The 27,526-nt window shown below is 36.5% G+C and overlaps 2 protein-coding genes across 2 annotated transcripts in view; both read left to right on the top strand.

Annotated features, from left to right (window-relative positions):
- The first annotated feature begins 8,221 nt into the window (after positions 1 to 8,221).
- zic2b (zic family member 2 (odd-paired homolog, Drosophila) b) lies at positions 8,222 to 10,999 on the top strand. The gene is made up of 3 exons (XM_067442719.1): positions 8,222 to 9,419; positions 9,896 to 10,059; positions 10,157 to 10,999. Exons 1-3 carry the CDS (start codon positions 8,492 to 8,494, stop codon positions 10,343 to 10,345), a joined length of 1,281 nt encoding a protein of 426 aa, XP_067298820.1. The 5' UTR covers positions 8,222 to 8,491; the 3' UTR covers positions 10,346 to 10,999.
- A 1,089-nt stretch (positions 11,000 to 12,088) lies between these two features.
- The window catches only part of pcca (propionyl-CoA carboxylase subunit alpha), a 75,018-nt gene continuing 59,580 nt past the window's right edge, over positions 12,089 to 27,526 (top strand). Inside the window, exons 1-6 of the mRNA XM_067441499.1 lie at positions 12,089 to 12,229; positions 14,382 to 14,453; positions 16,416 to 16,463; positions 16,685 to 16,753; positions 20,375 to 20,488; positions 20,760 to 20,813. Coding sequence (XP_067297600.1) covers positions 12,176 to 12,229; positions 14,382 to 14,453; positions 16,416 to 16,463; positions 16,685 to 16,753; positions 20,375 to 20,488; positions 20,760 to 20,813 — 411 coding nt within the window. The 5' untranslated portion in view covers positions 12,089 to 12,175. The remainder of the gene's footprint in view (positions 12,230 to 14,381; positions 14,454 to 16,415; positions 16,464 to 16,684; positions 16,754 to 20,374; positions 20,489 to 20,759; positions 20,814 to 27,526) is intronic.

The following is a 27,526-nucleotide window of genomic DNA, read 5'->3' as shown; positions in this document are numbered from 1 at the left end:
ATGGGTACATAGTGGTCATAAAGGGTAGCCTAGAAATCTAGACGCACCCTAGCGGCAGCAAATTTAATCTGCCCACGAGTGTCGTCTAGCAACTCTCAATACACTTCGGTATTCGCCTAAGCCGGCCGGGTGGGCGGGGCCATAATGATGACGGCCGAGTTCGTTTGCGTGCTTCTAGTAAACACAGAAACTGGCGAACGACGGTCTTTCGAATCAGCTTTGACCGTGACTCTGGAAGACTTGGAGTTAAGCTTTTCTTTGAGAAAAGAACAAAGAACGGCACAAGTCATTCTTAAAAAGGGAAGATGTGTTCGGAGTTTTGCTGACCGGATACGGCGAAATGTTTAATCTATCAAGCAGCTCTGTTTCACCTTCGTTGCTCTGGTTGGTTGTTGCGCTATCCTATAGTGTGCAGAGGGAGTTTGAAAGACAACCATTTATACCGCCCCCCGGATTGAGCCCTGTCAATGGTGAGTTTCCAGACCAAACATCTTGATGTGGGTCTGGCTTGTCAGGCTACATAAAGGGATGGACATGGTCAGGACAATGCTCAGGTAGGCCGTGGCATTTAAACGGTGCCCAATTGGCACTAAGGGGCCTTAAGTGTGCCAAGAAAACATCCCCCACACAATTACACCACCACCTCCACCACCACCCTGCACAGTGGTAACAAGGCATGATGGATCCATGTTCTCATTCTGTTTACACCAAATTCTGACTCTACCATCTGAATGTCTCAACAGAAATCGAGATTTATCAGACCAGGCAACATTTTTCCAGTCTTCAACTGTCCAATTTTGGTAAGCTTGTGCAAATTGTAGCCTCTTTTTCCTATTTGTAGTGGAGATGAGTGGTACCTGGTGGGGTCTTCTGCTGTTGTAGCCTATCCGCCTCAAGTGTTGTGGCTTCACAAATGCTTTGCTGCATACCTTGGTTGTAATGAGTGGTTATTTCAGTCAAAGTTGCACTCCTATCAGCTTAAACCACTTTGCCCATTCTCCTTTGACCTATAGCATCAGCAAGGCATTTTCGCCCACAGGACTGCCGCATACGGGATGTTTTTCCCTTTTCACACCATTCTTTGTAAAACCTAGAAATGGTTGTGTGTGAAAATCCCAGTAACTGAGCAGATTGTGAAATATAGCTACATCCACAATATAATAATGAACCAATAAGAGCTTGTGGTCAAGATTTCTACCTTGACTATATGCTTTGATTTAGGAACAACAGACCCCTGCAATTCAGTAGAATCTCAGTTTGACATCAAAACCCGATAGACAGTGTTTATATCTCATAATACAAACTAAAATGCCTAATACTTCACTACCAACTCTTTTTTCCTTTCTTCGTTCTGAGGGAAAACAGCATTGAAGCTTGTAGTTTTCATAAGAAATTGTCATGCCATTCCCTTGTGGTGAACCAGACGTTTAAAAGAACCATATCATATAGCTTCCACTGTGCGAACCCATAATAACCTGAAAAGAAATAGGCATTTATGACCTGAAACAATCTTCACAGCTAGAGACTCCATTAGTGTCCTCTTTGCCTATGGCTCCAGCATCGGTGTGTGTTAACTTGCGGTTATGTGAAGCTAATGCTGAACTAAAGCCTATGAAACACTATTGCATTGTCCTCCTCCATCACCTGTTGTCCACAGATGCCCGGCGGGTGAGATCCTCCTCCAATGTGGATGGCCTAAGGCCATGTGTCGTCCATCTTGGTAACCCTTCTCTCTATAGGCATTGTTCTTTGACCTTTAGCCTCTTCAGAGCTTCTTCAGCCCGATAATCGGTTCCACCCCCCCCCCCCCCCCTGGCTGAAACACGGACGACGGGGGTTCTATCATAGATATCTTGCTGAGAGTGATGTGACCTGGTCATTTAGCAACAGGTGATAAAATTAGGAGGCTACAGGATCTGTTCCTTTCACACACTGGAGATAATTTCATTGTGAATGGTTCTGTGCAACAAACTGTCATATTCTGAAAACAGGGCGCATCACTTCTGGTTCAAGTCTTTTGTATGTGCTTAAAAGAGCTGTTTTACTAAATATACCTAAAGATAATGTTTTTCTTTTTGTTGTTGTTGTTGTTGTTGTTGTTGTTAGGTATTGCTTTCTAGGTTAGCTGATAACCTTAAAGGGTTAGTTCACCCAAATATGAAATTGATGTCATATCATTGATGTCACCCTAATGTCGTTCCTCACCCGTAAGACCTCCGTTCATCTTCGGAACACAGTTTACGATATTTTATATTTTAGTCCCAGAGCATATGCATTCTATGCACACTTTACTGTCCATATCCAGAAAGCTAATAAAAACATCATCAAAATAGTCCATATGTGACATCAGTTGTTTGATTAGAATCTCTTGAAGCATCGAAAATACATTTTGGTCCAAAATATCAAAAACTACGACTTTATTTCTTCATTGTTCATACTGCCATTAACACGTTCTATGACAAGTGGATGCAATGAGACCTATTGTCCCTTTATGTTTGTTCATGTGCCATTCAGCATATTAATTATTCTTGAGTGAATTGTGTAACGATTTTCACAAAGATACTGCGCTCATATCACTGTAGGTCTGTTGGTAAATATTATAGTAGATATTCAAATAAATATATGCAAAATAGTTATAAACTATGATAGAAAATATGTTATAACCATGTAATAACAAATGCACATTTTAAAATCTGTTTAATAAATAATTTTATTTCCCAGCTAAAATGATCCACATTATATTGTTGATCCAACCATCGGACTATATGTTGATTTAATGTAAGTTGATTTAGATGTCACTTTCTAGTACCAAATTCCCTCCATCAACATCATCATAATCTCTTTCTGATGTCCCCCATGGTGAAATGATCTCCTCAGCTCTATAGAAACATTTAATCTTCCCCCTTCAGCCTGTGTGCCTCTCTCTCCAGCAGAGAGGTTTAATTGAAGCTGGTCCCACACCTTTGGTCAGTGTTATGAAGGGTTATGTGGTCAGATAAGCATGTCTGACACATAATTGACACACAGCAATATGATGATTCAGACGGAAGGGTTTCTAGAAGAAAATTAAATGTTACAGCCTTTACAATTTATATTATAAACAGTGCTTTTGCTGCTTTTATTTTAAGTGTAAAAATTACTCAAATATTGTTTCCCCCTCACAATTCTGAAGTTCTAACAGCTATAAACTTACTACACAAATTATGCATTTCTGTCTCTTTACTCAGATATTTTTAGGCTGACACAGCAGGTGAGTTGGAGTAATATTTTATTTTATTACTTATTTTTAAGCTAGGCCAAGACGAAAAGATTTTGCTCACTTCCCAGCATTCACTGGGACATACATTTTGTGTGTTTCCATGTTTGGTATATGCCAGTTTTATTGACAATAGTGTTGTTAAAAAAATACACTACTGTTCAAAAGTTTATAATTTGTAAGATTTTTAGAGAAAGTTTTTTTTTTCAGCAAGGACGATTAAACTGATTAAACTGATCAACAGACAGCAAAGTCATTTGTAATATTTCAAATCTATTTAAAATAATTTAAATTAAATGATGTATCATGGTTTCCACATAAATATTTAGCGGTACAATTAATAATAATGATAATTGTTTCTTAAGCTCCAAATCAGCATATCTGAAGGATTTCTGAAGGATCATGAGACAAGTGTAATGGCTGCTGAAAATTCAGCTTTGATCACTGGAATAAATAATAATAATAATAATAATAATAATAATAATAATAATAATAATAATAAAAAGATAATTAAATCAATTAAAATGAATATTACTAGGCTATATAATATTAATATATAACAATATTAATGTTTTAATGTATTTTTTGAAAAAAGTACCACCTTTTTGATCAAAAATGACTTTCAAACACATTTTTTTTAAAAACTCAAAAAAACAATTTTTTGATTGGAATAATGTAACTGGCATTTTAAAGTATTTCTTGAGTGTTATTTGGTTAATGAATATTTATGTGATGTAATTTATTTAACATTCATTTAATTAGAACAACAAGAACTTTAATAAATCAACTTTGATGCACTCTTTAAAATGGTTATTTTCTATAAATAAAATCCTTGAAAAATTTCCATCATACAAAAAATTCTTTATAGTAGAAAAATTCTCTTCTAAGAAATGTTGACTGAAAGGTTTTTTGGGGAACCAAAAATGGTTCTTCATGGCGTTGCTGCAGAAACCCCCTTTTGGAACCTTTATTTTTTATTATATTATTTTTTTAGTTTTTAGTTGACATTTTAACACTTTAAGTTTAATTAATACATGTAATTAAAATAAGTACGCAAAGTCTCACTCCTGAGAAATGCAGGTGGGACGAGGCCCTGGCGCCTGCTGCTACTGTTTTCAATAGACCAAACACGGTTCCTTGTTTCTCCCTGCAGTGGTCCGTCAGTGCAGATATTATGCTAAGCCCTCCAAACTACCCTTTATATATATATGGTTGCCATAGCAGCATTATTCCTGGGGAGTAGCAACTTCAAATGATTGTAGAGGCTTTTGGGGTTTGAACCTCAAAAAATGTGTGTGCATGTGTGTCTTTGAGAAAAAGGGACTGAGAAAGAGAAAAGAGATGAACTGTGATGATGAAAAACTTTTTTATAGGAGGCCTATTTATGCAAATTTGCCAGATGTAAGAGCCAGATTATAGCTACCCACCTTCATGCCATAATTTTTCTTTTTGGCCACCCAAACCACCTCAAATGTCAGATAGATATATTTGTGATTGACCAGTCTCAAGACAATGTTTAGGCAAATATGCAGGTTTTTTAGTTTTTGTTTCGTTTTTTTGTCAAGCATGATAGTCTGATGCCAGCAGCAATGATTTTGTGTCATTTATGAATATATAAGGAGGACAGAATTTCAGAACAGAGTTGAGGTTCCCATACTGATTTTACCCAAACAGATGACAATATCTGAAAATCCTTGTCCTTGTGGGGACATTTTTGGACCCCATGAGGGAAATAGTATATAAATCGTACTTAATTGTTTTGTGGTTGTTTTTAATAGAGAGAGAGAGAGAGAGAGAGAGAGAGAGAGAGAGAGAGAGAGAGAGAGAGAGAGAGAGAGAGAGAGAGAGAGAGAGAGAGAGAGAGAGAGAGAGAGAGAGAGAGAGAGAGAGAGTTCTCTGGTCCACTGGTTGACAATGCAGAAACATTAAAAAGCATATGGGTGATTCAGCTCATTAGTGCATCTGTGTGTTGTGTGAACATACTAGTCTATTGAATGATGAGCTCGTTTACACACACACAGACACACACACACACACACACACACACACACACACATCCGCACGCACACTGTACATAGCTAATTGTTCACTCAGAGCTCTGCAAATGTTTATGCATGTTTGTGTTTGTGCACACATTTTACAAATTGCTTAATGGGACACTTTGCGCCTCTTATTCAATATCAGGAAAGTCGTACACACACACACACACACACACACACACACACACACACACACACACACACACACACACACACACACACACACACACACACAGTGATTCAGAGACACCAAAAGGTCCGGGATCACTACACAGATAGACTTTATAAAAAATTAAATGATGCTAGGTTCTAAATGAACTTGACCATAAACCTGATATCCTCCCATCCAGGATGCGGGAAATAACCTCCTGTTCCAAAATTCATTTGGTAAATTGATCATCATTTTCCCAAAACTTATTCCAGACATATTCAGTGAAAATGCGTTTTTTTTTTTTTTTGTTACGTTTTATCCTGTCTTTTAATTTATAAATCTGTTAATAATTATCTTTATTCATATACAATATAAATAATATAGGCTAATAAGGCTATTGATGAAGTTATAAAGCGAATTTTTTTTTTAATTAAACCAAAATTATGTTTTTATATAATTATATTACATTGTCAGATACTGAGAATGTTTAAATGCTTACAGACCTTTGCATTTTACATTTTTCATTTTTATCGCAATTGAGCCAACAATAGGTAAAAATGTACTAAATGCAGCTAACAGATTAGTTTAAATAAATCACGTCTTTGAAATATTTCATACATAAACAGGTTTTATGTGATTAGCGATGTTATTTTGCAGGAAGTTACGCAGAAACATTAAAGATCAATTAAAACCTAAAAGTATTTTCTCATGTTTTTTAAAAACAACTTGTCATTACCCACCTACTTGATAAATAATCTAAGGGGTATTTTGTTGTTAAAAAGCATTGCCTGTCGATTAGTAGGCTATGACTGATTTAAATAACCAGTTTTAATTTTTAAATAATAAAAAGGAAGATGTTTTAATTAAACTGCTGCTTTAAAATAATTAAATTAAACTGCTTCTTCAATACATGTCATCTGAAACATTTGTGAAATGAATACGCCAAATGATATATAAACCTTCTGAAAAGTTTGAAAATTGTTCTAAACGGTTCACAGAATCACAGGGCAAAAGATTATGACGTGCTCAAGGTAATTGATTTAATGAATCTATTTCGAAATCATTTACAGGTCAGTTGTTAAGACCATTTTTTGGCTCACATTTCAACTTTATATATCAAGGGCGTCCACTGCATGAGAAGCAGGAAATATAATTATTGCCTTTTCTTAATAAAATTCCAGTCTAGAGGAATTGATACGAGCAAAATAAACTATTTTAAATTCGGAATGTTATGTGACTGCGAACCCCAGATAGTGTAGCCTATTGGAGTGAATGTTTTTGAAATATGCATGAAGTTGTTCTGTGCTTTTCAGAAAAGGTGAAAAGGGTCAGTTGTTCCATTTTAACCTCTTGACACTGTTGATTTTATACTCATGGCATGGCGGCGTCTCTTCGTCTGTGTATGTCACCAATTCAAGTCTCGCCGCGTAAATATGTGTCTAAAGGTTAGATATCCTCTGAAGAGGAGCAACTCCATCCACAATGGAGAGACTTCCCATCTCACCGCCGTTGTCAGGACAACCCGAGCGGTATCCGTCCCCATAATAAGTTTCAGTTCAAAGCCGGTGACTTACCTCTTTACAACACTCCCATGTCCTCCCTCTTCCTTCCCTTTGACTGCTCATTCTGAGACCTAAGGCTTGAGCCCTTGTCCAAATAAGATATAGACAAAAGTGTTGGTTTTTCGGGGACGCTGGAAAGAAGAAGAGTGTGTTTTCCTATTAACTTTGGACTCTGTCAGAGATGATGCGACTAGGTCTTGAAAGCTTTAAAGGTTAGTTTATCATCAAGTAGCCTACATTGAGTTCTCATTGACACTGTGCTGAATTCAAATGAATAAAATTAATTACGCAATTTGAAATAAGTGTTAGGCAACTAGCCTATCATAAAAATAGTAGGCCTACATAATTAACAATCTATTTCCAACACTGCTGATTTCAAAATGTATGTTTATCCACTGCAAAAAAAACAAACAAAACAAATGCAGCCTACAAATGAACTTAAACAGCACATCAGTATTTACTCCGGAGACTGAAATGGTTGGGACCTTTTCACTGGATTATTTTATAATTATAAACCTTAAAATCAGGAAAAATCAATCGTTTATGCAGTTGTACATTTTGGTCCTATCGATCAAAAATACAAAAATGAGGACGAGTCAGCACTGACATGGCGCAGTTCTCCATAACGCAATGGCCAAACATATGAACCCATGAAATAAACATTAAAATCACATTTAAATGTGTTATAAATGAGGCACTAGTTTAAAACTCGCAAATAAAATCGGGGCTCGGTTTTTTCATACAGTTCTGAAAAGAAGTGAGCGAATTACAGAATCATTTTAGTCCAGATTTTTGACAGAAGTAGCCTATGTTATCTTAAACAAGAGATACCTGCACATTTATGTTAGGTATAATTTACTAAACCAGTGTGTTTAACACAGTTACTGAATACAAACCAAATATCGACATAAAATAGTATTGCTCTTCAGTGTTTTGTATTTCATTGATTTTTTCCCCCTCACATCAAGCGCAGACTCTCCTCTCGTAAACGCATAAAACTGGGCGGAGCACCAAGAACCGTCAGCCCTGATTACTCACGGTGAGTAAACGTATGATTGGTCGAGTGAACAGGATTTGGGAGTTACACAGACCAATGAGATTCTTAGATTTGGGAAACGGGGTTACTGTCGTGAGGGGGCGTGGGGTGCCCTGGAGAGACCCCAGAGATAAGCGCAGTCAGGAGCGCAAAAACACTCAGTTGGATACACGACGCACAGAGAACCTGCGCAACCTCTACTAGTTCCACTTTGGCGCACTGACTGAACCGATGTACACATTTAGTACATTTGTAGGGCTTTTCCATCGTATCAAAATGATTAATTTGATTTCACTCTAACTTCATCACGTGGAATGAGTTTTGATTAACCTTATTACGGGCAAGTAACAAACACTCAGCTTGTTCATAGACTTTTTTCCTTTCTTTCGTTTTTTTTACGCGGGTGTAGTCTCTTTACGCATCCTTTAATAAAAACAAAACGTGGTAATGTTACTGGACGCCGGCCACCAGATCTCTGGTTTAGGAGTCGGCACGTTCACAAGGCATCATTCGGCTGTGAGCGAGACGCAGGACAGAGATATGACTTTCATGGATTCGGCGCATATGGGCGCGTTCAAACTGAACCACCCAGATTTATCCCCGGGCCAGAGCGCAGCTTTTGCGCCCCAAGCAACCAGCTATTCCGCTGCCGCTCTTGGAGCGCATGCGGCGGCCCACGCTGCCTCGTACGCCAGCTCCACTTTCAACTCCACCAGGGAGTTCCTCTTGCGCAGCCGAGGCTTTGGGGATTCGACTCCGGGCAGCGGACAACACCCCATCTTCAGCTCTACAGCAGGGCCTCTCCATCACTCTCACCCAGAAGGTCAGGGTCACCTACTTTTCCCTGGAATTCATGAGCAGCACGGGTCCCATCACGGCTCCCCAAACATCCTGAACGGACGCCTTGGATTACCCGGTGAAGTTTTCGGGCGAACAGAGCAGTACCACCAAGTGCCCAATGCGCGGGCCGATCCTTACAGTCAGTATGGCCTAAATATGAGTATGAACATGGCGCACCATCCCGGCGCTTTCTTCCGCTACATGCGACAACAGTGCATCAAACAAGAGCTCATTTGTAAATGGATCGACCCGGAGCAGCTTGGTGACCCAAAAAAATGCAGCAAAACTTTCAGCACTATGCACGAGCTGGTCACGCATGTGTCCACGGAGCATGTCGGCGGTCCCGAACAGTGTAACCACATCTGCTTTTGGGAAGACTGCCCACGGGAGAGCAAGCCGTTCAAGGCAAAATACAAACTGGTGAATCACATCCGAGTGCACACGGGAGAGAAACCCTTCGCGTGCCCCTTCCCGGGATGTGGCAAGGTGTTCGCGCGGTCGGAGAATCTGAAAATACACAAACGGACTCACACAGGTGATTATTTATTAAAGTTCTTTTTTTTAATTTAAATATTACTTTTGATTTTATAACGCATTATTGTAAATGTTCAAATTTTGTTTCAAATGACATTTCAGTCAGTTATATTGCTAAATAAGCTACTAAATGTTAGGATACTTGACCTTGCTCCTTTTCAGTAGGCTAATATAGCTACCAAAGACAACACTTTGTCTACGTTTGTTACGCATACTGGTGTCAGCAGCTGACACGTTAAATATATGAAACCATAGAGTGGTGTTTTATCATTGAAGGCTGGTGCTTTTGTAACTGCGCATTACTGTGGAATTCTAATGCGTAGATGTGTGCCATCTATTGCGCCATCATCCCTGTTGCAGCATCAAACTCACCCTACTTTTTCAGAGAGTAGTTGTAGAAGTAGCATTCTTTAGTTCTGTGTGCTGTCGTGTTAACCAAGGTGGTAAAACTTAAAATGAAAAATGCTTGTCTTACAGGGGAAAAACCGTTCCTCTGTGAATTCGACGGCTGCGACAGACGTTTCGCCAACAGCAGTGACCGGAAGAAGCACATGCACGTTCACACGTCTGACAAGCCATATCTGTGCAAACTGTGCGACAAATCGTACACACATCCCAGCTCTTTAAGGAAACACATGAAGGTGAGAATTTAATCCACATGCCAGCTACTCTGTTCACCAATTGCCTTGCATATCAGAGTTTAGACAGAATGAACTAACTGTTTGATGCCCTTTGTAGGTTCACGAGGATCAAAGGCCGGTAGTCGACTCCTCTCCTATTGGAAGCTCCGGGTACGAGTCCTCCACTCCCTCCAGTTTGATCTCTCCATGCTCGGAGACTCACAGCACCATGTCGCCCGACTCAGCTGCGCTCAACAGCAGCGGGCACAGCAGCTTAACTTCTAATTTTAACGAGTGGTACGTTTAAGGACCAAAACGACATATAAAAGAAAATATTATTTGTAAATAGTAGCCCAAATAAGGGTTTATGTTCTCAGCATGTGTAAGATTCAGTGTTGCACTGTGACTTAAAGTAAGCCGACAAGTAGCCTATTATGTGACTCAAATGAAGGCTGTTTTATATGAAGAATAAAATGTAGCCTATACGTTGGTGATTTGTTTGCAAAAGACGAAGGATGGATGTATTTTTTTTTACTATAAGGTCAATTGTTTTACAGTAAGGTCGTGTCAAGTTACCATTTCTGAACACAATATTCCTGTCGTATAGAGCTATTTGACGTTACATGATTGTTTAAGCATAACGGGGATCCTATAAGTGCCGAAGTCAAATGTAGTGAGTTAAAACTGATACAATTTGTGAATGTATTTTATTGTAATAATTATTTCCATGTATGTTACAGATGTCTGGAAATCATCCACTTCGAGTTAGAGTAATTTTGAGAAAGTCTCTTGTTCTTAAATTATGGTTACTTGATTAAATACATAATATTTATGAAAAACTCCTCAAATAAATTGTGTACAGAATTGTTACCTTTAAAGTGTTTGTATATTGTTATTCAGTTTTAAGATGTACATTCTTGTGATAACAAATGCCAAACGGTCAAATGAAGGAAATTATATAAAAGGCAATAAAATACCAAAAATAAAACAATATGCCTCATTCGTTTATTAAAATGTTAAGAACGATTTTAATTAAGTTATAATTTGACATAACAGTCTAGTTCAAGTTTCAAGCATTTTTATTTTCATTTCCTACTGACACTATAGTGCAAAACAACATTTTATAAAACAAGACAAGCACAAGACACATTTCACAATAATATAAATATAATAATGGCATAATAATATAGTAATAATATAGCTCAACAATGAGCTATATATGCGATTATATAGCTAGCCTAGTGCAATAAATATGCTATCAAATTTTGTGTTTATAGGCCTAGTGATTTTTTTTATTATTATTCACATCACGCTATATCAGGGGTTCTGAAAGTTTTCTCCTTTGTGTGAATTAAATTATATTCATTATAGCCTAATAGTAATTATATGGCTTTTTTTCCTCATTACAATCATAAATAGGCCATTGAAACCAATAAAATAGAACGTTACAGGAGCTGCATGATTGCCTGCCCGTTTAAATGTACAATTAAAAAATATAGACCAGAGAAGCTTTATAGAAATAAGTTTGAGTCCCGAAAAAGACACAAAATTAATAAATGTCTGACTGTGACATAAATGCAGATACATAGCCTATATAGATAGATACAGGCAGATACATAGCCTATGATGGAAAAGAGTTTATTTTCACACGCTCTTGCAAGTTTTCTAGATGTAGCTATAGGCTTGGGAAGTGTCTCAATACAAAAGAAGGACATATCTTAATTAATTAGGAAAATTGTAGCTGCCTATTGGAAAGTTTCTTTTCTTTTTTCTTTTCTTTTTTTTGTTAAATAAAAAAAGACACATTTTAAACAATCCAAACAACAACCACAAAAAAAACTTTAATAATTGTCAGGCACTATGAAATATTAACTGTAGGCTATATTTAATGCATATGCATAGCCTACTTTAAAGATTCGTGGTGAATGCTGATACAAAATAATACATTCAGATTATCCTCCAAGGTCACGGTTTTCATCAGCAACCTGTCGTATAACTCCAAATGTTGTCTCACCCCCTCCTCGGAAAACATTTCTGTTTCTGACACATCTGATTGGTCGAGAGGGCAAACACCCCCAAATCCTGTCTGTTACGTCGTAAGAGCGCGCCGCTCTGCTCTCAAGCAGCTTCGACTATCATGGCGTCTTACAGAACCGCTGCAGGCTTTCAAAGAGTTTTGCATGCTGTTAAGGTGAGCGTTTGTTATCTGAAATCGCTGCGTGTCGGACAACAACCCGTATAACGAATCTGACGATTTGTTAGAATGATGTATAAAGCACGGCAACGTTATCTGACTAAGCGCCCTAGGCTTGTCTTAGAGATCAGCAAGAATGTTCACTTGACTTGAGTCGACTCACAATACACGGACAGTTTAATTGATTGGTAACTTAACTGAAAAGTTTTATTTATGAAACATCGCTTTCTCCTTATAAGAATATTGTGTGTTCTTCATTATTGTCGTTGCAGAGAAAAACAACCAAATGTCTTTATCACTAATGATGACAGTGAATGTCAATGTCAAAATGTGTTTTCGCTTGCTAATTCATCTGTGCCTAATAATGTATAGGGAAACTGAGCACTTCTTTACAACAAACATGTAATTTGACTAAAATATTATTTGTCATTGAACACATAGAGTTAACAATCATACTATTTTTTTTAAGTCAATTCGATGCACTTGTTATTAATTAACTTCTATAAACCAGAGGTGCCTAAACCCTTTATCATGAGAGCTAAAAATGAAACATGATTGAGCGCTGGCTGTGGACTGAAAATAAATGCTGTATTATATCCAACTATTTCAGCATGCAATATGATAGATAGATAGATAGATAGATAGATAGGTAGATAGATAGGTAGATAGAGGGCTAATCAAATGTTTGGAAACATTACTATTTTAATGTTTTTGAAAGAAGTCTCTTATGCTCATCAAGCCTGTGTTTATTTGATACAAACTAATATTGTGAAATATTGCTACAATTTGAAATAATGGTTTTCTGTTTTAATATACTTTTAAAATATCATTTATTTCTGTGATGCAAAGCTGAATTTTCATCAGCCATTACTCCAGTCTTCATTGTCACATGATCCTTCAGAAATAATTATAATATGCTGATTTGATTCTCAGTTATTATACATTTTGGAAACGTTTGTGCTGCTTAATATTTTCTTTAGGGCTGTGCGATATTGAAGAAATATGCGATATGCAATATCTTGTTAAATAATGCGATATGCGATACGATATTGCAATTAGTGTGTGAAACTATTTAAATTATATTTTTGTAAAAATGTAAAAACTGAGAATGAAACTATTTGTGTTTCACATTCTTTATCGGAAAAGAAAGCATCGCTACAACTTCTGAAAGGACCAGCAGTGTTTTAGCAAACATTTATGTCACAAATCGTTAAACGTTTCGGTATGTGTGTGTGTGTTTTGCGAGACTGCAAGTTATTGTTTTGCGCAAATGATTGCATTTAATAACTCTTATTAACTCTCATCAAGCAAATCACATAAGTAAAAGTCGTGTGCCCAGTCTATTCTCTGCTCTATGCGTTGACCTAAAACGTACACTTTTCACAATGTTAAAGTAGCCTATTTAAATCATTAAGATATTGCATGGCGTTGCGATATGCATATTGCGATAGTTCGATATATTGCACAGCCCTAATTTTGTTTTGGAACCTGTGAAACTTTTTTTTTTCAGGATTCTTTGATGAAAAAAAGAAAGAAATAAAAGCTTTTATTTTAAAATAGAAACCTTTTCTAACAATAAAAATCTTTACTATAATTTTTAAAATAAATTTAACACATGCTTGCTGAATAAAAGTATTAAAAAACCCTTTTGAATGGTAGTGTGTTACACAAGATTTCTATTTTAAATGAATTATTCATCAAAGAATCTTGAAAAAAAGTGTTGTCATAAATTAATAATAAATCAGCATATTAGAATGAAGGATCATATGACACTGAAGTAATGATGATGAAAATCCGATTTGCATCACAAAATTAATTTTATATTAAAATTGACCATTATTTTAAAATTGTATTAGTATTATTAATAATGATGTTAATGATAATGCTTTTTTCTGTATTTTTGATCAAATAAATGCAGGCTTGATGAGCATAAAATACTTCTTTAAAAAACAAAATAACTTTTGACTGGTACTATAATCAAATTCACTTATATTGACTTATATTTTAATAAAAAAATGTTTAAATGAAGATATGCTTCAGTGGCATGTTGTTGTTTTTTGTGATATGGAATGACATGACAAATCAAAGGTTTGGGCATCTGGAATAAACAGTTCCATTCATTGACAGCACATCTCTCTCTGTCTTTTAGCATGTCTGTCTTAAGCAGAGGTGTGGTGTTATAATCTGCAGATACTCTACAGTAAATGACACAAATGAGAAGGTAAGAAGGAAGTGTTTTGAATTCATGGATGCTTCTCGTTTCTTTAATTGTGAGTCCTTATTTCCTTTCGTCCTTGCATGTGCACATGTTGCTGTTTTACAGTTTTATACAATTGTTGCTTGTCAGACTGTGATAGATTCCCAGTCAAACTCTGAAGGTGGACGGGTCACACCACTTTTTTATGTCGTTGATGACAGGATAGAGAAGTGAGGGATTCATATCTATGTGTTGTAACCATAGTAGTGGCGATCAAAGCTGGTTTGAGAGCAAGTTGACTGTGCATTTGCAACCTAGTTATTCACGTGTATGAATATTTATATCTGTAAACTTTAGAAGGTAATTTGCTTAGATTTTAATTTATGGTTGGGTGTATGTGTACAATTTATTATACACTTAAGTACTGAGAATACTAATTAACAACATGTACTTATAGGGTTAGTTGCATGTAATTATGCACAATTTATTGTTATTACAATAGTAACTACTTGTAACTTTTGTAACGGACACTAAAATAAAGTGTTACCCCTATTTTCACAGGATTTAATTTATCATTATTGTTAGATATTTCTGCATATGACAAATAATAATAATATTGATTATTGGTTGAAGCTATTGTAAATATTGTTATAGTTACAGTTTATTTTAACCTTTATAATACTTCTACTGACAACCGCATTAAAACACTGATGCTAAAGAGAAAGCCACATGATGAATCCAAGTTCATCACAAGGAGCTTTCCCCCAAGCGGAGTTAAATACATTTATATTAAAAGTGCACAAGTTCGTACGCCAAGACAAAAACACCATAAAGGTAACGTGCATAACGCTTAAATAATGCAAGAAGCATTCGTTTGATAAGATGAGATGTAATGCACATATCGGATAAGAAAAAACGAAAAAGAAATGGTTATTTCACTGAAAAACACCACATGTGAGCTGTCAGAAAGAGAATTCTGGGAATATCAATTTAGTTTTTGACTATGATTACACTGTAAGATGATTTGTTCTACATTAACAGTATTTTACTGTAAAATTACGTAAAAATATCCCATTAGATCTCTTAGAAAGTATTTTGCCATACAGAGTAAGGGACCTTGCCATTAACCAGGTTTTTACCATGGCATTTTTCACTTTTCCCTTTAAAATTGAAATGTAGCATTTTCGCTGAAAATAGTGAGAGTGATAACCTTTGGAACAGTCAAATGAAGTATCTACATACGTATTTGTGGAGGAAACTAAGATGCATCGGTTATTTTGAGAAACACCTTGTGTATATGGCTCAAAATTCTCTTTGCATCTCTATACTCCCAAAATCCTGTTGCATCCATGTAGCTTTGATGTGCTATTCTCCAAAAATCAACCTTTGCCTAGAGGGTGTGTGTTTGTGTTTGTGTGTTTGTGTGTGTTGTGGTTTAATGGATTGGGGGTGTAGCGATATGAGCAAATGAGGAAATATGCTTTGAGTTTAGGAATGTGTTCTTGGGAGACACGTTGCCCAAGGCTCATCTTGACACATGGTTTATGGGCAGACACTTCCTTCAGTTTTTCCATAAATTGTTTACATGTGGCAGACAACATTAGCAAAGCCTCATGCTTTGATCTTTAAGGCACACTAACACTAACCCACATTGACACTCAAAATCATCTAGATCTCCCCATTAGAACTTGAATGTTTAATAGTAAATGTTCACTTCATGAAATAGAAGTAATTTAGTATTTATGGTCTGGACATGGCTAAAGTTGTTGGACTTGCTGTAGCTGTTTAATTATGTTAGATCTCAATCTAAGATTTTTATCTCTTCTCTTTCTTGTCATCTAAAAAAGCATTGTGTGTTGTGTTGAAGAGCTTTCACTTACAGCTAAATGAGCTTTAGTCGGCGTTAGAGCACACACACACTGTGGACAAATGAAGTGTTGACAAAACAAATATCTTAATCGCCCTGTTCCCTTTTCCTTTCCACAGACCTTTGATAAAATCCTCATTGCAAACAGAGGCGAGATCGCCTGCAGGGTAAGCGTGTTCTTCACCAGGAAGGTTCTTTTCAGTGTGTTTATGGCAAAACATTACATGTGTCTTTAGGTCATTTTTATTTGAAATCAAAAATCTGACATGTATAACTGTTTACATGAAGTTAAAGTAACTTTCAGAGCAGTTTTACTACTTTAAAGAAATATAAACATTCACATTTATGTGCAGTCAAATGTCTTAATTCTCTTTATTTCTGTTCATAGGTGATTAAAACGTGTAAGAAGATGGGCATCAAGACAGTTGCAGTTCATAGTGATGTGGACTCTAGTGCGGTGAGGGGAACTAATATATAAAGTGCCCTACTTATAGACACTATTACATCCACCTATTTTATGCGCATTTTGTAATATCGCATTAAAAAAAAAAACACTGGATGGAAACCCCAAGATGCGCATACATTTTTTTGTTGTTGTTGTTGATTTGATTGGATAACTGGACAAACCAGTGGACCAATTTCAATGCACAGCCTCTCAAATGTTGGTTTGATCATTCTGGAATACCTCAGCCAAAGTCTGTAAAATGATTATTTGGTTTAATTCCCTTAAAACACCACGTGTCTGAACGCAAGGTAACATGACGGCGTTTATTACGTTTTGTCTGCACGCTCTGAGACGCAAGTCATTTATGATGTTGGTAAAAGAGCCACAGTGACTTGAAAGTGACATGTGGCAAGTGGCTTGAAAATGACCTTTGGTTCTGGAATGGCATAAAAACCGAAAGGCATTCAAACCAACTTTTGAAATCAAGTTTTAAGATTTTGACATATTTAAACAAATAAATCCTAGATAGCTAGATAGATCCCTATTTAATAATTTCTTAATCGACACATCATCCTCAATAAACTCGTCTACGGTATGATGACTCGGATCTTTTGAATATTCCTATTTAATAATTTTTTAATCAATGTCATCCTCAATAAACCCGTCTCCAGCGTGTTGCCTCCAATCCTTCGAATATTCCGATCTAATATGACTTTTGACCTGTAAAGTAGCCAAGATAATAATAATACGCTGTTTGTTTATTGGCCAGAGGAGAACTGGCACCCCGACTGAGTCTGGTTTCTCCCAAGGTTTATTTTTCTCCTTCATGCCCTGATGGAGTTTTGGTTCCTTGCCACTTTCACCTTTAGCTTGCTCAGCTGGGGACTCACATTTTCAAGAAAAATATCCAAATGAATCTAATTAGTAACTAAATTAACTATATAAACTAAATTACTGATCTGCCCACATTGTCACTGTATGATAATTGAAATGAGCTGATGACATCACCTTTTTCTCCGGAGTGACTGTACAGCCGAATCAAATTCTGTTGCGAAAATTCTGTTTTCGTTTTTAACACTGTGAAGCTGCTTTGAAACAGTTGGCATTTTAAAAAGTGCTATATAAATAAAGTTGACTTGACTGGACTAGATAGATAGATAGATAGATAGATAGATAGATAGATAGATAGATAGATAGATAGATAGATAGATAGATAGATAGATAGATAGATAGATAGATAGATAGATAGATATGCTTGCATACATACCCTCATGTCGCTACAAACATGACCTTCTTTTCTCTGTGGAACACAATGTGAGTTATTTTGAGGAATGTTGGTTTAACATTAAAAAAAACAGACATTTCTCAAAATATCTTCTTTTATGTTCCACAGAAGAAAGCAACAGGTTTGGAATGACATCAGTATGAAGAAACAATGCCAGAATTTGTATTCCTTGCTCAAATTCGTATCCTGACAGTATTATTTATTATTGAAAATGTATTAAATGAGAACTATTCCAAATGGATGCATTTTCACTTTGCAGATCTTTTTTGGCCTTCCAAATATAAAGGAAGAGTACTAATGTAACTGCCCGTATATACAGTACATGAGTTGAATAAATAGATTTGCTGAAGCAGGTTAGTCGTCTGGATGCAGTCTGGTGCTAATATCTAAATTACCCCACTAGACTTTTACAAGCATTGCAAGATAAACCAAAGCTTTTGCTCCTCTCACCTTTATCTTTTCATGGAGAGTAATCCTCTGTTGCCATGATTGATAGCTGTCAGTTTTCTCCCCCTCCTATTCCATATGCATGAGAGTTTGATAGAGGCAGTGTTTTAAACTGTGCTCGGTTCCCCTGCTGTGTTCTGTGCTGGATTGGGGGAATGATGGGGGGTTAGAGGTGGGGATCTTTTGCATTTGATTTGCAGCCTCCAAAGAGCATCTAAATGAAGATGTTTAAACAGAGCAGTGGGGGATAATCTGGACTCTGTGTGGGGGAACAAATTGACATTAGAAGTCCATATACTGACCCCAGCATTGATGTTCAAATATTTTACAAACATTTTCCTAATTCTAGGAGTTCTTTCTTTCAACCTTTATTATATGTTTTACTATACTTTTTTTTTACTCCTCCTGATGTGATTTTCTATAACACTATATTATAACAATAAATGGGCTTAGTAATTTGGTGTTGACATTAAAGTGTTTCATTAAAAGTAATTGTAACTGGACCCACAGGCTATCTCACGCCCCCCCCCCCCCCCCTGCTTAACAGGGTAGGTGCTGACAGAAAAATACGTTTATTGGGCTCCTGAAACAAATGGTGGGAGGCCGTCAAGTTTTGCTCCGCTTTAAAAGACTCAGGCAGAATGCTCATTAAACTCATTGACAATAAAAACATGTCTAGAGATTTGTCTGTCAGATTCAGATATTTAACCAAGACCGGTCAGTTTTTTTAACATTTTAATTTAAGATTTCGATTAAGTAAACACAAATAATTTATATATTTAGCTATAAGATGGTACAGAAAGCAGAACATGCATACTAAGTGCTAAAGTCAGAGTTAGCGCTTCGTATGTGCTGCTTCAGTGTTTTGTGCTCACTTTAGCATCTTGCATCTATGCTGGATCTTTGAGCGAGCTCCTCCACCTCTGTTGAATGTGAGGGAAAACCACTTTTCGTCTCTCTTTTTACACATGTGTGGAGAACATTAGTAGAGAGCAGCAGTTGGCTAGCGAGCCTTTTCCAAGCCTTCCCTGTTGATGCAGTTGTCAATATTAATGCTTCCCCATTGTGAGGTCTGTCACTCAATCAGTTCCCTGTCACCGTTGCTTCACACCGCGTGTGACGACATCTTGGCCACACAGACAATCTGTTTGTGATGAACACACTGGCATTAACAGAACTGAAAGTGAGTGTGTTTAAAATGCCTAGTATTAGCTTCAAAACATCGGTATGACAAACAATTCATCAAACATCAGACTATGAAAAAGAAAACTGAAAAAAAAAAAAAAAAAACCTACAGCAAAACGCTACATTAATATTTTTCAAACATTTAAAAAATAAAAAACCTTGAGCGTGACTTATAAAGCTAGTTTTTCCATAAATTATATTATAATTATAATTTTATTATTATAATTTAATTTGTAATCTTTTTACATTTCAAAAAGTTAACATGTCTTTGGAAAAGCACTTAACCCCAACACACACACACACACACACACACACACACACACACACACACACACACACACACACACACACACACACACACACACACATGCACACTTTTTGCTTTTAGTTTAGCATGGCATTAGCCAAGATCATAGGTTCGATTTCCAGCAAACTGAACATGCATGAACTGATGAAAATGTACAACACCTGCGAACATTACAAACATAATTTTGTACATACATTCCACAGTTTTGTATGTAATTTTGTATGCATATTTCACAACACATGAGACTGTCAGCACTTCTGCAGGTCTGTTCATGGGCCTAAAGGAGGTTAAAAGTAACAGAATTTCAAGAGAAAACACAGGTTAACCTGTATTTCCAACAACAAATGAGAAAAATAAATAAATGAAATTGCTCTCATATTTTCCTTTTTTTAATTTTTTATTCCTTTAGGTTCATGTGAAGATGGCTGATGAAGCTGTGTGTGTCGGTCCTGCCCCTACCAGTAAAAGTTACCTGAACATGGATGCTATCTTGAATGCCATCAAGCAGACTGGAGCTCAAGCTGTGAGTCTCTGTGTGTGTGTGTGTGTGTGAGAGTGTGTGTGTATGTGTGTGTGTAAGGTAAAACACGGGGAACTTTAGCCCAGTTGGAGCTTAATCCGTGTTGGTATAAACAAGGTCATATACGGTATTATTAACATGGTGAACTGGTCAATGCTATTATGTATATACATTACTGAATGATGCGATGCTGTAAAATGTCACCTGGGTAACACAAATACTTTGAATGTGTAAAGGTAAATAATTTTCTAAAAGCTGTTTGTCTCTTTCATAGGTTCATCCTGGCTATGGATTCCTGTCTGAAAATAAGGAGTTTGCCAAAAGACTAGTGAGTCTGCCTTTTTCCTTAAAGAAAAGTGTTTAGTTAAAGAAAAGAGAAGTGGATAGTTGAATATTTAAATGAGTTGGGGGCAGAGTAGCCCCTCCACTTATTGTTCCACGTCAGCCAGTGTCCCTCCCACACACACACACACACACACACACACACACACACACACACACACACACACACACACACACACACACACACACACACACACACACACACACACACACACAGTTTTTGTAATTAACAGCTCGGACCCCCCAGTAGTAATTTAATTAAAGGTGTGAGTTCTGAGGTGAGAAGATTATTTGCAACCCAAATAAAGGCAGAAAGGCCAAAAGGGTCATTTGATAAAGAGGTTCAGTTCCACATTCTTTCCCATTCATTTCCCATTCATTCCCAGATTCATTATTGTTTTTGAAGTACAGTGCTCTGTTTCTTAGAATGATAGTTAAAAATACAATTCGTAATATCGTAATACACATACATTTTAGAAACATGTTTTTATTTTTATAATAAAACGTTGACATTGTGTTGCTTTTTTAGTATTCTTTGATTTAATAGAACGTTATTATTAAAAAAATTATAAATAATTATCATAATCATCATAAATAATTATTAAAAAATTAACATTTTAACAATGTGAAAGTTTTTACTGTCAGTTTTGATTAATATAATGCTTCCTATGTGAATAATTAAGTAATAATTTCATTTAAAAAAACAAAAAGCATACTGACCACAAACTTTTGGTGGTTGATATTCAATAGTCCTAACTGAAATATTAAGCCACATGACTTGCTTTCATCTATGAAACTTGTATGGGAAGACTATCCTGATGAATTTTCCCATGCAAAAACATTAAAAGAAGATGCAAAAAGCACCATAAAATTGGTCCAACTGGTCCAAATTGGTCCACATGACATGATAAAACATTTTGAATTCAGCTTTGTGTGAAGACCAAAATTGAAATAGTAGTTTTGCGATATTCTTCCTCTCCAGAGAGATGTTAAGATACATTTTCAAACAAATTTGTATTGTTCAGTGTCAGTATTATATGTAAATGAACAATGTGAATTTTTCAGATTCATGATGTAAATAATTTACATTGGGTTTTTGATTCAAATAAATTGAATTAAAAAAATTTGACTAAAAAGAATGTTTTGTTCAAGAATAGAGTATAGCTACTTCTCTCATGAAACCTTAGCTTAGAGGAATGTCAAGATTTTTAGACTGTTAAACTTAATGCAAACATTTTTTAAAGACAAGACTTTTATATATAACGCACAAACCAAGTGTACTAATTTTATGGGACGAATTGCGCGTCCCATAATTGTTTTTGAAGTTTGAAAGCTCCACCCCCTGTTTTTTTGTAATAACATGAAAAAGTACCTGTATATTATTCAAGAAAGATTCCCTTCCTGTTCCACTGAAGAAAGTAATACAATTTGAAGCAACATTGCGATTTGAAAACGTTAAATAGAATTTCATTTTTTGGGTGAACTATCCCTTTAAACCCCTGTGCCTCAAAATAATTGAGCAAAGTGCTTCGCTGCGGACAACTGCATGTGCCAACCTCCAACTGTGCCCCAGTGTTGCCATGGCAACTAAACTCAGAAGCTACCATCTTTTTTTAACCCTTCAATCGATTATGACTAAATAAGGACATGCTTCGTGTCATGGCAGGCCTCAAACACACTGAGAGAGTTCGCATGGGGCCGTCACTCTCTGGTTTTGATCTAGATATTTTTGCTTTTTTAGGATTCCAGATTTCTTCTTTTTGTCGAGTTTTGCTGCGCCGTAGAACAGAGAAAAGCAGAACAGACAGAATTTGAGAATAGAGATGAGGGAAGATGACACGCCTCTCTGGTTCTCTTCTTTTTCTCTGTTTCTTTTTGTCCACAATAGTCAGCCCTGGTTATTTATTGTGCCATACGCACGTTTCTGGTGCGCGCGTCACCTGTGTTTGTGTCTCTTACCCTCTGCTGTGTAGTTTAAAACGTGAGACTCTCCAGGCAGAGTTTCCGGCAGCTGCGCTGATGAGCTTGCAAGAGCTCCTTTGATATAAATCACATTCAGGCAGGAGGGAAACACACACGGGGCGTCGTCACAGCAACGGCGGACTCACGTTGATAGGTTGCCTAGAAGTAGTTGTAGATAAATTTTTTAGCTAAAAATCTAAAATAAATGAGCTTTTTCTGGTGCAGTTTTAAAGGCTTTCGGCAGAACGTCCTACTGTTAATCAACAGAGCCTGTTAAAAATTCATCAGGAATGTCAAAATAAGGGTTAAATATTAAGCGGTCAGGGGCCCGAATCAGCTCAGATTTGTTTCATGTCTCTTCAAGGTTTTGTCGACGGCATTGGTGTAGAGGACACCTTTCAATTTGGCTGTTATCCTGCGGCGAATAAATCACAAACCCCTGTTTTTTAAATCTACATCAAGGAATATCTGCCTAGCAACGCAGATTGAGACGCTGTTTTCTTTTTAGGATTTCTCTGTTGTGGGTTGTATCTCAGACATTAGTAGAATTCAGAAAAATTCAAACGCATATGCTCCACAAGACTACATTCCCCAGGCCGTCTTCATTATAATTGGGACGTTAATACAAAACTCTCCCTAAATGCAAGTTGAAATGTTTGATTTTTTTTTTGCGTTACTAGCAGCCCGAATGGAATTGGGCTGGAATGAATTGTGACATTGCAAAACATTTTACCCGCTATTTTTCTTTAAGGAAATTGTTAAATTATGCAGATTTTGAGGAATTTTTCCAAAGAGAAATGAGTTTGCATCCGAATATGCATACTTTGCTACTTTATAGTGGATGAAAAACAGTATGTGATAGAAATTCACAGTATTCGTAAATCAGTAGGCAAAAATTAGCCGGATGACCTGCTTCTTCTGGCAAGTTTCTGAAGTGCAGATCCTGTGGATACTATCTAACTCACATGACAGTGAATGAAATTAGCTTAACCCTACATCCGTCATGTTGGCACTAACTACAACATGTTCCTGAATCAACTGCTTTGTTGATTCTTGAACAACATTCAAATCAACCAATCAGATTTTAGGGAGACGTTTTTAGTTTATGTCAAGTTTAGGCTTACAACCAGGGTTAGGTGCTTCTAATTTAGTGTTATTCACCTGTAATTTCATTCTAATTTTAGGGATAAGTTATGGGTAAGCTTAAGTTTAGGGGTAGAGGTTAAAAGGGATGGTTCACCCAAAAATGAAAATGTTATGTTTATCTGCTTACCTCCAGGGCATCCAATATGTAGGTGTGTTTGTTTCTTCACTAGAACAAAAATTAAGATTTTTAACTCCAACCGTTACTCGTATAATGCATGTCATTGGGGTGTTTTTCTATGAGTGTAATAAACACAAATCCATATTAAAAGGTGCCCTAGAATAAAAAATTTAATTAACCTTGCCATGGTGAAATAATAAGAGTTCAGTACATGGACATCACTTACTGTGAGTCTCAAACATCATTGCCTCCTACTTCTTATGTAAATCTCGTAAATCCAAAACACCACAGAAAAAAAAGTGCTTCTCAACATAAACCCAACCGTGATGCAAGCATTGGGGATCATTTATATGCACGCCCCCAACATTTGCATCTGTCCAATCATGGTCATTGTGAGGCGGAAATGACGGAGCGAATCATCAGAACAAGCTGCTCGCATGGACACACTTCATGTTCCAGGCTGTGCAGGAGACTTTTCTACCCTTCCCACAGATAAAAAATGTCAACGGCCATGGTTGATGTTTATAATCCGATATCACAACAATTTAATTCAAGATCGTTCGTTTGTTCAGCCCATTTAAAGCAAGCTTTGCTCAGCGTCTTAATCTGAAGAAAGTGGCAATTACAACTGAATTCCTGCAAGTAGTAAGTAGCGATTTATCCACTTATTGACTGTTTAAACAATTTCTGATTAAATTGAAAGTTTCTTAGAGAGACAGCATTGTCTAGATAAAGCAAGATGCTAGTACAGTAACAATAGGAAACACCAAGTACTATACAAAACTAAATAGTGTGACTAATGACAAAGGGTAGTATTATTTTGTATTATTATATACAACCGTAGATACTTTGCTTAGATCGTTCACGCGATCCTTTTAGCAAACATCACCTTTTCTACCATGTAAGTTAAAATGATAGTCATTTGACAAGGCTATTCATTTTGTAAACATATAAGTTATATATTTATATTTTTGAGAACTGAAGTATGGTAACATGCAATATCGTTGACGAAAAAATACAAGTCTAAAATGTAGGCTGAATGACACACTTTAAGCAGAACATCTCAAATGGAGATTGATAAAATGCAGCTTACTTGTTTATTGGTGTTTTCAGTTCATCGTCGTGCGAGAGAGAGCTCGCATATGTTTGCCGGATTGGCAAACATATGCACGTGAGTGTGGATTGGTGTTTAGCTGCATTTTAAAGCCTTGCTGGTTAAACATTTAATTTGCGTGCTTATGTTTAACCGGCAAGGCATGGACAGTTCAATGCATGCACTTGCACTGCGAACTAGTGCGCGAACTAAACGTCTGTCAAACACACATTACTGGACAGTCTTACAGCACTAATACTGTCAAATACACACAAGGTTAACATATAAACACAGTCGGATATGTCTAAAGTGAAAGTAAAATCTTGTGCATCTAAATATATGAGATGTGAGCAGGTCTTCAATTGACAGCAGCAGCCTACTTAACACACGCTGTCCTTAAAGGGACAGTTCACCTCTAAAATGATTTTAATAAAAAAACAAAATACCTTTTATACAGTAGCTTTTAATCAATGTTGTATACTGAAGACTGTAGTTTTAATTTTAGCCTACATTAATTCATTCAAATTCATACTTAAATGCTACTGTACATCTCTACCACTGTAAATCTTTATAAATATTTATTTTATAATATTCAATACACTGGGAATGTGTACAAGGGTTTTTTAAAGTAAAGTTTTAAGTTTAAGCAAGGGTTTTCAAGTCTTTTAAGTAAAATAAAGAAAGATTATTGCAATAAAAACATTTTCTACTTAACCTTTTTCTGTTCCTGTCGCCTAAGAAAGAATAGCAAAAAAAAACATACCGAACTGAAAAACCGTGGTTGAAAACCAAGGTATGTAATGTATTGAACCGTGGACTAACTGCTGATTGCCGATAACAGAATGGCAGGGGAATGGGAATCTTTTATCTTTAATCTTGCAGAGTTTGCACCATTTGTAGAAATGAATATAACTCTAAATTTAAAAACCCTGTAGAAATAGGCTAGATTTAAGATCTTGAAGAACCACCAAGTGTTTATTTTAGAAAATGAGAGAACTTAAGGCTACTGTAGGCCATCTTTCGCAAATAAGACAGAGTAACATAAAATTATTCCAAACAAAGAGGGGTTAGGCAGACCAACACACATCAGTTAATGGGATGTAGCCTCTTAAAACACTGATTACATTTAATAATTGGCAGCTATATGTAAAACGTGTGACACCAAAACTGGCTAATGCCACAAAGGACAAAACTGTTTTTTTTCCCTGTTATTATTATGGACATCTGATGTAGTTGAGGAACCAACTACATCAAATCCAAAAAATAAAATAATGTAAACTACTGTATGCCAATGCCATCGTTCCTAAATAATAAGGGTTCTCTGATCAGGATTTTTGGAGCCGATCGCCGATCACAGGAAGCAGTATCTGCTTATCTGATCACAGATACCGACCTATTTGAAGCCTTCTTTTTATCATATAGAATTATTTATAAGGAATTTAACAAACAAATCAGGGAAATTATTGTTTCTGAAAATGGGGGAATTCCCCCCTTATACAGTCCCTGACAAAAGTCTTGTCGCTTATCTATTTTCTAGAAATACCTGATATTAACCTGACTTTTAATTAATTCATTGGTGTTAGAAATAGCTCATATGAAAAGCTAAAACCCTCCCAAATGATGTTTAATGCACTGAAATAAATAATTTTCACAGAAAAAATATTTATCATTTAATCAAGACAGAAAGGTCAAATTTTGGCAACACAAAAGTTTTGTCGCCTATACAGAAATTGAACAAATTTACTGCAAATACAAATATATGTCAGAAATTTAAGTTGTGGTGCTGTGAGATCCAAATTTAATATCTTGTATGACTTCCATGAGCTTGAAGGACTGCATCTATGCGGTTTGGCAAGGATTCATACAATTTATTGATAAAGTCATCAGGAATGGCTAAGAAAGCAGTCTTGCATGCCTCCCAGAGTTCATCAATATTCTTTGGTTTCGTCTTCCATGTGTCCTCTTTCATCCTACCCCACATATGCTCAATGATGTTCATGTCTGGTGACTGGGCTGGCCAATCCTGGAGCATCTTGATCTTCTTCGCCTTGAGGAACTTTGATGTGGAGATGGAAGTATGCGATGGAGCACCGTCCTGCTGCAGAATTTGGCCTCTTTTATGGTTGGGAATATAAGAGGTAGCTAGGATTTCTTGGTATTTTAGACTATTGATGTTGCCTTCCACCCTGCAGATCTCTCGCACACCCCCATACTGGATGTCAACCCAGACCATGATTTTTCCGCCACCAAACTTCACTGTTTTCTGGGTGAATCTCGGATCCATTCGGGCACCAGTAGGTCTCCTGCAATATTTGCGGCGACTGTGATGTAATTCAACAGAAGATTCATCTGAAAAATCCACCGTCTGCCACTTTTCCAG

Source organism: Pseudorasbora parva, chromosome 4 (assembly GCF_024679245.1).
Source record: "Pseudorasbora parva isolate DD20220531a chromosome 4, ASM2467924v1, whole genome shotgun sequence".
NCBI classification, from domain to species: domain Eukaryota; kingdom Metazoa; phylum Chordata; class Actinopteri; order Cypriniformes; family Gobionidae; genus Pseudorasbora; species Pseudorasbora parva.
Note: the sequence above shows the minus strand (reverse complement) of the source record. Positions and strands in the feature narration are given on the sequence as shown.